General features: G+C 38.3%; 1 protein-coding gene across 1 annotated transcript in view; it reads right to left on the bottom strand.

Moving 5' to 3' along the window:
• jph2 (junctophilin 2) overlaps positions 1-12,739 on the bottom strand; it is a 104,074-nt gene that overhangs the window by 20,427 nt on the left and 70,908 nt on the right. Inside the window, exon 3 of the mRNA XM_060836348.1 lies at positions 8,384-8,502. Coding sequence (XP_060692331.1) covers positions 8,384-8,502 — 119 coding nt within the window. The remainder of the gene's footprint in view (positions 1-8,383; positions 8,503-12,739) is intronic.

Raw genomic sequence — 12,739 nt, 5'->3', positions numbered from 1 at the left:
ATCCTACTAGAAATACATGTAGAATGAAGTATGCTCCAATCATGAGTATTCTGTTGCAAAAATATAAATCCAGATCTACAGAACAAAAAGCAAACAAGTTATACCAGATTCTTTGTAAGTAACTGCTAAGACCTCAGCCTAAGTATTGTATTCAATTCTAGCAACCTCACTTTAGGAAGGATGTTACAGTTTTAAAGGGGGTTGGGGAGATGGGGAAAGTTACTATTAGGGCTGTAAGACATCACTTACATAGGAAGACTGAAGCACTAGACTATTTGTCTTCAACACTTGTCCCCAAAATCCCACTGCATTTTCAGAATTTGTTAGCAACATATTTATTAACTTTCATCTTAATTATTCTAATAATCTCCCAACCAGTGTCCCACATTGCTCTCTGCATCATTGAGTCCTCTCACACCAAGTTTTGTTCATCCATTATCCTACTGCTCAATTGTGTTCAACCTTAGCTCTGTCAAGCAATGCCACAAGTTTAAAATTTCCATTCTTATATTCAAATTTATCCATGACTTCATCCGCACCACCTCTCCAAAATCACTTCCAGTGCTATAACAGATTTAAGATAATCTAAGATTTCTGTGCCCCTTCAATTCTGTCTCTTACACATCCCTGATTTTCTTCATTTTAGCACTGATGACCATTACCTCAATTTCAATTTCCTCCCTAAATCACTCTGTCATTTAGCTCTATCTTTCTTCATTAAAAGTAACACCTTTGACCAAGTCCCTAATCATCCTTCTTAATTTTTATTTAAGTTTCTCAATGTTAAATTTTGTTTGCTAATCACTTATTAAAGCATATTGGGACATATTAATGATTATTAAAGATGCTTGATGTAAAATTGTTGCTATTGCGGGCAGACTTAATAAGAGTTGAAAATTATGAAGTGCTTTGTTAGGTATGTGGAGCGGGAAGCTGGCAGTGTCAGTAGATGTGTGTGAGGTAAAATAGTTTACTCATAGGTATGAATCCCAAATACTGCTGGTGAGTGATGGAGGTGTGATGGATGTACTGAGCAGCATGTGTGGCTGGTACTGTGATGTGCAAGAAATGTCTCATGAAAATACATTTATTGTTGTTGACTACTGTGTGAAGTGTATCTGCCAAGTCCTAGAGTTATGGCTCTGGAAACCGATCTGGCTGGGTGCCTGTTAAGAATAAATAGAGATTGTTTCCAGTGGTAGAAAGGTGACCAGAGAACATGGATTTAAGGGAATTATGGCAGCAAAGACCATGCTCATGATGTAAATGTTGTCTCTTAAGAGGTTTCTTTGCCAATCAGAAGGAGATAGTCCTGAAGAAGGGTCAGTTGACTTGAAACATTAACTCTGATTTATTTCCACGGATGCTGTTAGACCTGCTGAGCTTTTCCAGTAATTTTTATAATAGTTTTCAACCTTCTGAGGGTCACTCCATTTTGAATCATCCTGGTGCTCTCCGTCAGCAAATTCCACCTTCACTTGAGGTTAAACCAGCAGCAGGATCTCAACCACTTTCCTTAATTAGATGATGAGCTCAGAAGTAGCCTAAAGGAAAAGAAATCTCCCAACTCCAGTCTCACTCAAGAGCCAAGAATAGGAGAAAATGAAGGAACTGTACCGAATGCAACCCATATAATGAGGTAATGAGTTTAGGAATACCTGAAAAGGGTGACTGTGCAAAACATAATCCATGTCATAATGGAAATGGATGTGGGGTGGCTAAAAAATGGATGGAATCAGTTCTGAAGTTATTGAGCATGATGTTGAGTCCTAGAGGCTGCAAGGTCCTCAAGTGGAAAATTAGGTTATTGTTCTTCGAGCGTGCCTGAGGCTCACTGGAACACTGCAACAGGGCTGTGACAGAAATGTTGGCCAGAGAACATGGTGGTATGTTGAAATGGCAGGCAACTGGAAGCTCAGGGTTACTTTTATGTACATAACATAGTTGTTCTGCAAAACAATCACCCAGTCTGTTTCTATGTGTCACCCAATGTGAGGGAGACCAATGTGTGAAGAGTGAATGCAGCAGAATACATTGAGTGAAGTAAAGGTAAATTGATGTTTCACCTGGAAGGTATGCCTGGGGCCTTGGATGGTGAGGAGCGAGGACGTAAACAGGCAGGTGTTATACCTTGTGCAATTGCATGGGAAGTTGCCGTGAGGGTGTTAGGAGGCACTGAAGGCAGAGGGGGAGTCGCCCAGAGCATCCTGGAGGGAATGGTCCTTATGGAATGCTGAGAAGGGAGGGGAGGGAAATGTGTGTCTGGTCATGGCATCCCATGAAAGTACCACAAATTGCAGATTACAATCCTTCGGATGTGAAGGCTGGTCAAGTCATAAGTGAGAACTGGGGGACCCTGTTACTATTATGAGAAGTTAGGGAAGGGGTGGGGACAAAGTGTGGGAGATGGGTTGAGTACAGGTAAGAGTCTCTGAAATGGCAATATAGATCATATTTTCTTTCCTTTTGTTTTAATAATGTGGTCCTGATTTGGTTATAATAATAAAACAGATCATTATCCAAAATAAATGAAAATGAAATTGAATAAATCAAAGTATTTACATATGATACAAATTTAAAGATTTCAAAACACATGGTAAATTCAATCTCATTAATCCTATCAGAACGTCATTGAAAAACTTGCTTCTCTAACACAGAGAGGGTTTGACTTAGCTGTGTCTTCAACTCTAGGTTGGAAAAACTTGATCCACTTTTCCTTGACCCTTCGTACAATGGAGTGTAGATTTTCTCAGCTTTGAATAACCTCTTCAAAGTTTTACTCAAATACCTCTGGTTTGGAAGTTTAAAATTAAACTCCTTATACTGAAGTAACCCTGTTGTGTAACAGTTCTAAACTATTTCCCTTCTTTAGGTACAACTATCTTACACATCCAGCTTCAGCCAAGACTTACAGAAACTGCTCAAATTGAAAACCAAAAAGCTTTTCCAAACTATGGGCATCTCTCCTGATCAAAAAATAACTATTGTTGACCTTCTAAACTGAAAGCCTAGTGTAGAACTATATATTTTCTTTGCTTGTATAAACGTTCTCAAGTGAAAATTCCCATTAGCTTCCAAGAACTATCCACCTCAAACTATTTTTAAAGATATTTTTGAAAATGTCTACAAAAATGCTTACAAATTAATCATTAAATACCTTCATAGATACAAACAAACTGACATGCTACTAGTTGAAAATTCAAAATAAATGACACATCACATCTCTTATAAGACTGGCTAAATAAATACTGTGATTACAAGAACAGGTCAGAGGCTAGAAATCCTAGGCTAAGTAACTCTGACTTTCCAAAGTCTTTGCAGCATTTACATGACACAAGTCAGGAGTGTGAAGGAATACTCACTTGTCTGAATGAGTACTGCTCCAACAACACGAGAGGAGCATGTTAATGTTCAATGTGAGACCATCACCCGCTGGAAAGCTTTCAAATATTTAAAAACCTTAATTTTCGTTCAGCAACAGACAAAGCAAAGCATAAACAAACAACAAGAAGGGACTGTTTGCCTCAAATTTACAATGAATGAGTGATCATTGCACCTCATTGGAACTAGGTATTTAAGTTCTGTCTGGTTTGTCATGCCTGACATTGAAATACTCTGTCATGCAGAAGATGATGTTACTTCCTCCTCAGAAGACTGCTGCTGCTCACCTAGCTCTTCAGAGCCCATACATACTTTCCTTGCCTGGGCCAATTGAACAAAGCCCATAATGTCAGGATTATGTGGCATCTTGTATCAAGTATTCTGCAAAGCTCCCCTAAACTGATGGAAACATTGGAGCAGCTCCTTCACCACACAGCTTGGTGAATGGGAATTTTTTTTGTTTTTGACGTTGAGAATCACATACATCACTGTCGTTCTCATCTGATTTTCCCAACTTTCTGATCCATGTCTTTTGTCATTTCAGGTGCTCGAAAATTCTGGCTAAAGTCTTACACTGTTTGGTCACATTGTTATGGAGGTAGGAATAAGTGGTCTCAGTGATGAGACAGAGATGTGTTTGAAAGCTCAGAGTGTCAAATATATCATAAAGGTTATGAAAAGTCTGGTTGAGCCTCAGACAACTGGCAGAAGAGGGATGGAATTATTAGCTAGAAAAGACAAGTCATGTGGGGACAGAGGAAAACAGCTCAGTTTTATGAAAATTAAATTGGAAGAATATTCTGGTCTGGCAAGCAATTGAAGATTTTGGTAATGAGCTACAACTGGATGTCATCAGCATCGATGTGGAAAATGATGATGAATAGTTCATCTAAAATATTTTTAGCGGCCTTTAACAAGATACCCCCAGAAATATATAGGACATAAAAGCAAAACTTCCAAAGAGAAAACAAAAAGATGAACTACACACTGTATATTGGTCACATACAAAGTGCCACTTGCATACATGTTCAACTGTGCAACTGAAGAATAACAACATTCCCTCACCAAATTCAAATCAATTTTTCATTTTCATAACTTGATCCCAACCCATGCTTGAAGAGCTTCATAGAGTACTTATTTAATCCATTTCTGTGAAGGGAGATGTATTTATGTTTTGCACGATAACCAAGAAATTCCTGCTGTCACAGTTGTCACCTTCTCCAAGAAAGCACATTCTTCTCTGTTATCTTTGGCTATAGCAGGCAGTGCTACATCTCAAAGTAATTTACCATCCTGTTCTTGAAGCAGCTATTTTTATCTCTCAGTAGCAGTCGGGCTTTAAATGACTAACAGTTAAAGTAAAAGATTTGATAGTTAGAATTTAATACCTCCCCAAGTGGCTGAAAAAGGACTTGAATAGTCAGGGAAGAACATGTGTTAAAGGCACCCCATTACCTTCATGACTTTCCCTCTCCCACCCACTGAATTAAATCAGCAAGGGTACTTGAGGGCTCAACCTGCCGTTGCTAATACACAACAAGCAGCAGGTGGGGACAAGCAATATGGGCTGCCAGCCAGATGGGGTGTGAGCTCTTCCTACTTGAGCAGCATCTACCCAACAGAGTGGCTTTCTGACAACAAGGTTCTACCCATCTGGAAAGGTGCTGTCCTCTTTAAATTGGCAAGGTCCCTTCCACCACATACTCCTCATCCAACTCTGGTGAATCACATCTTTAAGCACCACCAGTCTATTCAATATCTCCTGTTTGTTAAATTTTAACCAAACCAATATCTTTACTAATTTCTATTTCACTATGATTTGGGCATCAGTATCTTCCTGTGTAAAGATAGATGCAAAGTATTCAAGTAATATGAACACAATAAATCATATGAGCAACTATGTTAATTTCAACTAACTGACCAGTGGGAGGTTTCCAATGTCTAATATTTCAGCACTTCACAGAAGTAAATTGCAGTGCAGTTTATCATGTAATATCATTGTAGCAGCCCAGATTCTGAGAAACTTGGTCAGAATGAAATGGACTTACCTATTGCTTGACCCTAACTCAGTTTATTAGCTTGAGAACTATAACATGGAAAACCAGCTGAGATGAATAATGCATCTTACCATTTTTTAAAAAACTGACAATGCACTGGCATCCTGTCAACAATGTAGTAACTTCAATTGAAATTTCCATAAAGTAAATAATCTGCCTTGTCTATATCAGTTCAGGTAAACATAAGCAAACACCAAAGTTCTGAGGTTTAACATGGGCCATCTCATGAGAAGAAGAATGGTAGAGTGGAATCAATTTCTGCACATGTGAAGAGGAACACAGTCTATTCCAAGCTGTAGAGACTGGGTCATAAGCAGAACCAGGATGGGTGCATCACACCTGCAAGAGTGCTTCAGCAACTTCCATTTCTTAATAACAAAATGTGCAATGCAGCTAAAAATAAGGCAAGTCTCTCTTCAAATCTAACTGGAGCCAATGAACGATCACTTTCTAGGTTTCTCTGGCCACACAAGTCTTTTGGCCTTGACTAGGGCCTCAGTAAAAGCAATTCCTTTGACTGTGATTGTTTTTATTGGCTGAACACAAAACAAATTAATCAAGATCCAATTCTCCTGTCAAGGTTTCCTGTGAAACCAAGTGAAGCTCAATACTGACACAGAGTGAAACAGCATTTCCATTTCAGGATGGCTGCATGCCTGGGATTCAAATACGTGCCTGTCATAAATAAACCATCTGGCCAACGTTAAAACGATCCATTCTGGATAAAAAAAAATTGACTGCCATTACACCAGCTGTCAACTTATTGAAAATGGATAAGCTGGCTATGGACTGTCATTTACTGTCTATTTTACTTAGTCCATCTCCAGATCTTTCAAGGTATTAAAATGGATTGAAGACCTTGTATTTAATTCATGTTTGACACTTAGTTTATTCATGTCTCTTTATTGATTTAAAATGGTACGTAGTGACAATAAAATGCATTGCACTGCAGTGTTATAAACATAATGTTAGTTATCTGGCCAACTTAGAATAGGTAATAAGAAATCCTAATATTTAAAAAGTCAAAAAAGCAAAGACCCCATTTGAAAAGTTAACAGATTTGATTACATTGGAAAAGTATAGAAATGTACAACACTTGCTCATAAATTGTGGCTTTAAAGGTTATATTCCAAAAAGATGATGAGAATAAAGAGTTCATGCTCATCTCAGACAAATGTAGCACTGGAAAGGTCAGTTTTGAAAAGCTGGAAATAAAATAATTAATGTTCCTTGAGTCAATCAAATCCATCTCCATTCTCACCCTGGCTCTACTTCCTCTGGTCTTTTCTTCTCCTATACCTTTTCTGTACCTTCTCTTATCATCTGTGGGTGTTAGCAAGAAGCTCTTGCAACTATTCTCCTCTAACATTGACATTACTCAGAGATAAAATGGCCAGATTTAATTCTGTAGTGTGATCAATACTGTTGTATTCTCTTTGTCTGTGTGGCCATTGAGTCTGCTGTTTAGCAATGCTGTTTTAGTTTCTTTTGCTTAAAGGTTTTTGACTGTGCAGTAAAGCAATGCTGCTTCACAATACTACTTATTGGACGATTCTTCCAGGCTTTTGCGACTAAATGAATGTTTCTTGATATCTGTAGATGAAATAGAAGTTTCCCACTTTCTGCAGCTAAAATTGAGGTTTCCCATTCTTTCAGGAGCAAAGTAAATTATGTCTGCAGTTAACTTTTGTCGACTACTTAGAAAACAGATTTCCCATTCAAAAATCCCATTAGTCACTTGTCATTAGTCATTATTGATCCAAGTAAGTATCTGGGCACATTTGAAAAACATCATTTGGAAATAGATAATTTTTATTCTAATCTGAATGCAAGCAATAACTACATATTTTAATTCTAGACAGAATTTGAAACAAGCCTGAGTTTCCACTTATAATCCAATCAGCATTTCACTGTGAGAAAGCAGCTTGTTAAACAAGTCAGAAATGATATGAACAATGCACAACCTTTGTATAAGAAGACACAGAATCAGACAGCTGTACAGCAGAGAAACACAGAAACTCATCCACACCAACAAGACATCTTAAATTACCTAGTCCCATTTGCCAACATTTGACCCATATCCCTCTCAACCCTTCCTATCCATATACCCTTCCAAATGCCTGTTAAATGTTGTAATTGTACCTGTCTTAACTATTTCCTCTGGCAGCTTATTCTATACACACACTATCCTCTGTGCGAGAAAGTTGCCTCTTAGGTCCCTTTTAAATCTTCCCCTTCTTACCTTAAACCAAGCCCTCTAGTTTTTGACTCTCATACCCTGGAGAAAAGACTTTGGCTATTCACCCTATCCACGCCTCTCATAATTTTATAAACCTCTGTAAGGTCACTACTCAGCCTCAGAATCCAGCAAAAATAGTCCCGATGTATTCAGCCTCTCCCGATAGCCCTCCAACCCCGGCAACATCGTTATAAAATCATTTCTACACCATTTCAAGTTTAACAACATCTTTCCTATAGCAGGGACACCAGAATTGTATGTGGGATTCCAGAAGTGGCCTAATCATTGTCATGTACAACTGCAACATGACATTCCAACTCCTATACTCAATAAAGATAGGTATGCCAAACATCTTATCTACCTGTGACTCCACCTTCAAGGAACTATGCACCTGCACGCCAAGATCTCCGTTTGTCAGCTCTGCCCAGGACTCTATCTTAAATGTATCCGACCTGCCCTAATTTCCCTTACTAAAATGCAACACCTCAATTAAACTCTATCTGCCCCTCCTTGGCCCATCGGTCTATCTGAACAAGGTCCCACTGGACTCTGAGATAACCTTCTTCACTGTCATAAAGCAGTGCAATGAGAGTGAGTTGTCATATATTTGGCTGAAAATTTAACTCATTTAACAGTTCCCTCTTTCCCTACGGAAAAATCATCAAATCTGCAGAATAACTTACAGCATTTTAAATCAGAAAAATACCTGGCTGGTAAAAAGTTGGAGATAGCTCCTTGGCGATTGCCCTTGCAATACTGGATTCATTAACTGCAGCCTGTGAAGCCTGGTCCGCTGCTTCAGCCTTAGTTTTTGCATGTGAAGATCTTAAAGAAAATATGAAAAATACTTTAAAACAGAGATTTAATGCACAAAACAGAATTTAAAATAACATATAATTCTTAACTAAATCAATGTAATTTTCATTATCATTAAAAGGATGCCAAAGATTAAAATCATTAATACCAATTGTCCTCAATCTCATTACATCATTATAATTTTTACCATGGGACAAATATTCATCTTTATTAACTCAGCTATTCTGAAATGGAGAGCTGGGTAACTTCATTGTTGCTTTTCCTCCTCACTCATGATTTGGGACCAAAAATCAGGAATTTATCATGTGAAGAATCTTAGGTTCAAACAAATGTCATTCAGTTCTGATCATGAGCCATTGAGAAACCTCCATAAAATACATTCCACTTTTATAATAACATTGGTGTTGTATGGACGCTAAGTTAAAAATACAGCTTTCAGTAAGTCATCATGATGTAGTCAGATTTATTTAGCCAGCAAATGTTGAATAATACTTCATGTGTACAGCAAAACATTTTGGCTGAAAACATTTATTTCAAAGGATAAAAATACACTGTTTTTAGAAAACCACTAATTCTTTCATTATCCTTTATTCTTCTTGGTACAGTTTGATGAATAGAAGTGACACTTATTTTCTTTTACATCATTTTTTTGTATGGTTTTATTTTTCTAAGTTTTATATTAAATTTACATTAACTTGCAATATTAACTTTTTTCAGCACTCAGTAATGCAAGCTGTAAAATTGAAGAAAGGAGCATTAAGTTTCTATTCCAATCCACTAGTTCAAAACCCACATCCAGAATGGAAATTTCCACTAGTACTGGTTCACACGGAACACTATAATCTATGCGGGATAAGTAGGAAAAAAATTATATAACATTGCCCTCCCTCACTACCAGAAAAATTCTAAAAATCAATGCAATAAATATTTGGTTAAAAAAATTAAATGTTATGATTCAATTAACATTTACATGAAGTAATAAGCACTAGACTTAAACATTTATTGGTTAAATGATGGTGATCTGAAGTCTGATTCCACTCACTGTTCCTTTATATATATTGAAAATATTAACCTGTATAATTTTCTGCCTTCCTTTGTTAATAGGTAACATTGCAACTCAAGATATGAAAATTGGATATACACTACAGGTTTTCCAGTTATTTTGAATTCATGAATTCAAAGGTTTTCGGAAGCAGAAGGTTTTATACACAACAGATCCAAAAACCCAGCAAAAGGTGCCTGCAGTTGACACTCTCCATTAGGCACATGGATCACAAAATTTGGCTTCTTGGCTGGTGCTGGCACTACATAAGTCTGAAACTATAAAGATTTGCCAGAACATTGGCACAGCCTGTGTAATGAGCCATGACTGAAACGACACTAGCATGAGTGTGCCACATGTGTGCTGAAGCACATAGGTTGGGATATCACAACATCAAATGATTTTCAACACTGATTTGATGCATAATGTATTATTATGGATTGTACAAGTTATGCAAGCAATTTCTCTTAATCATTCTGAGTTGAACATACATTAAGGGCTCTCTGCCCTTCTCCCAATAGATAGGTAGTTGAAGGGGGAAAATTGTAAACTTTAGGTCAGGTGCTTTTGAATTTAATTTGCACTGTAGATTGATGGAAATACTGTGAACAGTATTATCGGATACGTTTTATGTTGAACCAATTTCTGGGGAAAATTGCTTCAATATGGCCTATATTTGTAGTCTCGCTTGGGCTGCAGTGTGACTGGATCAGTCAGCAATGAGCTGCATGTAGTCATCATGTTAATAATTAGGGAGCATGATGTTTATCTCTATTGGGTTATTTGCACTTTGCAATTGCCATACCCAGTAATCCAAATTTTTCACCATGAGGTCAGATAATTATCTCAGAGGAAAATATTTATGCAAGTGAAGAAAGCACTCAGTAGAGTGCATAGGTAAGCCACAATAACTCAATTTGATTAAAATTACAAAGCTCATACTGTCTTTTGTTTAACCTTTCCAATCAGTCCCATTCCCTGATTGTTGCCCATAGCCCTGTGATTTTTTTTGCCTTCAAATATTCAAAGAATTCCCTCATTAATGTAACCATTGAATCTCTTACTTTCCTTTCAGATGGTGCATTCCAGATCACAAAAACAACTCACAGTGTAAAACATTTTCCCTCATGATTTCTGGTTCTTTTGCTTGTCATTTTAAAACCATGCCCTCTCATTCCTGTCCTGCTATTGGAAACAGTTCTTCCTTATTTACTTTATTAAAACCATAAATGATTTTGACTGAGAAAACAAATTGCTGGAGAAACTGATGAACAGCCACTGCACCCAAAATGTTGACTCTTTTTCTCCCCACAGATTGTTCCAGACCTGCGGAGTTTCTCGAGCAATCTTTGCTTTTGTTCCAGATTCCCAGTATCTGCAGTTCTTGGTTATATTTTCATGATTTTGAACATTTCCATTAAATTTTCTTTGTCAAATGATATCAATCAGAATAATCTTATGACTTTTGTATTTTATTTAGCATGTGAATAAATCTAAGCAAACAAAATTAGGACAACCAGACTGTGCAGATTTCACAGCAGGGGCCATAGCCTGCAGTCTGCTATTTCAAAAGCTTGTTGCCTCACACTGTTTCCAATGCCATGTGTGCAGCTCAGCCAAGACAACACCTGCTGATTTCACACAAACTCCCATGTCTATGTGGTGAGGAATCAAAAATGAAGTGGGAGAAAAAGAAATTAGAAGTGGGCCACTTCCAAATGTCACTATATTGACTAAATGTCCACTTGGTCCATTATAATTATATCCAGGTTGACATTTGTTCCTGACCCTGTAGATACTGTTTTCAGTACTGTTTTGTGGGCGGCACGGTGGCACAGTGGTTAGCACTGCTGTCTCACAGCCCCGAGACCCGGGTTCAATTCCCGACTCAGGTGACTGACTGTGTGGAGTTTGCATGTTCTCCCCGTGTCTGTGTGGGTCCCCTCCGGGTGCTCCGGTTTCCTCCCACAATCCAAAGATGTACGGGTCAGGTGAATTGGCCATACTAAATTGCCCGTAGTGTTAGGTAAGGGGTAAATGTATGGGTGGGTGGCGGGTCAGTGTGGACTTGTTGGGCCGATGGGCCTGTTTCCACACTGTAAGTAATCTAATCTAATCTATGCCCCACCAGCGTTTGAGTTTTTTGGCCTCAATTCCAGGGAAAGGAAATCCTAATGGCGCATATCACCATTTTACCAATTCCAAATTCCAAAGACAATTTTTGTCAATCCTGAATGATCAAAAGAATGTGATTATATAGCAAAGAAGTGGAAAATAAAAGCAAAATACTGCAGATGCTGGAAAAACTCAGCAGGTATGGTAGCACCTGTGGAGAGAGAAGCAGAGTTAATGTTGCATGCCTAATATGACTCTTCTTCAGAACTTCATTCAGTTCTATCTACTACCTCACACTCCTGCTCATTAACTCTCAAACCACCACATGCCCTCAAACTACTAACCCTTCCGGCCCTCTGTGCTTTCTGCTCACTCATTTGGGCTGTTTCACCACCTTTCTTGACTGACGTTGGACCAGGCCTTTTGGCAGGCAATGGTAACCCTTGACTGTTCATTGCTGTCAAGCGTGGCAATCTGCCTGGCTATCTGCCTGCACTAAAAGGCATAAAGTGGCAAGGCAAGGCAGAGATTGTGAACATCGAAGTAGGTGTAAAGTCAGTGAGCATTAAGAAAGCAAACTAAGAGCCTGAAAGCACAATGCGCCAGAGTGAGAGAGAGAGAAAGAGTGGGCTTACCTGGTAGAGAGCAGCTGAGCAGAGTGGCAGGAACACTTTAAAAGCAAAGTGATCTTTCACTGAATCTAGAGGCAGATTCAAAACTTGATGCGGGCAAGAGGAAGCAGCTGACAGGGTAAAATTGGGTATTTATTTATGCTATTTTTAATTATTTAACAGTTTTTTGTAAGCGCAATAGTACAGAGGTACAGAGAAGAAGGGCCTTAGAATAATATTTGACTTTAAGGGCAATCTAAAGGTTTAATTTGATGGGCCAACTGAAGGAGAGCTCAATATTATGCTCAAAACAGGATGTTTGATGCAGTTTCAGTGCCCAGAATCAGAACTTGTACAGAAAATGTCTTCAGCTGTAGCTCCAAGAAGCCTGAGTTTTGCAGCGGTGGCTGTGGACACTGTGAGCATTGACAAGGCTGAGAGTATCATGGACAGTATGTACAAAGAAATGATCACTCCA

The sequence above is a fragment of the Hemiscyllium ocellatum genome, chromosome 15 (assembly GCF_020745735.1).
Source record: "Hemiscyllium ocellatum isolate sHemOce1 chromosome 15, sHemOce1.pat.X.cur, whole genome shotgun sequence".
NCBI classification, from domain to species: Eukaryota; Metazoa; Chordata; class Chondrichthyes; order Orectolobiformes; family Hemiscylliidae; genus Hemiscyllium; species Hemiscyllium ocellatum.
Note: the sequence above shows the minus strand (reverse complement) of the source record. Positions and strands in the feature narration are given on the sequence as shown.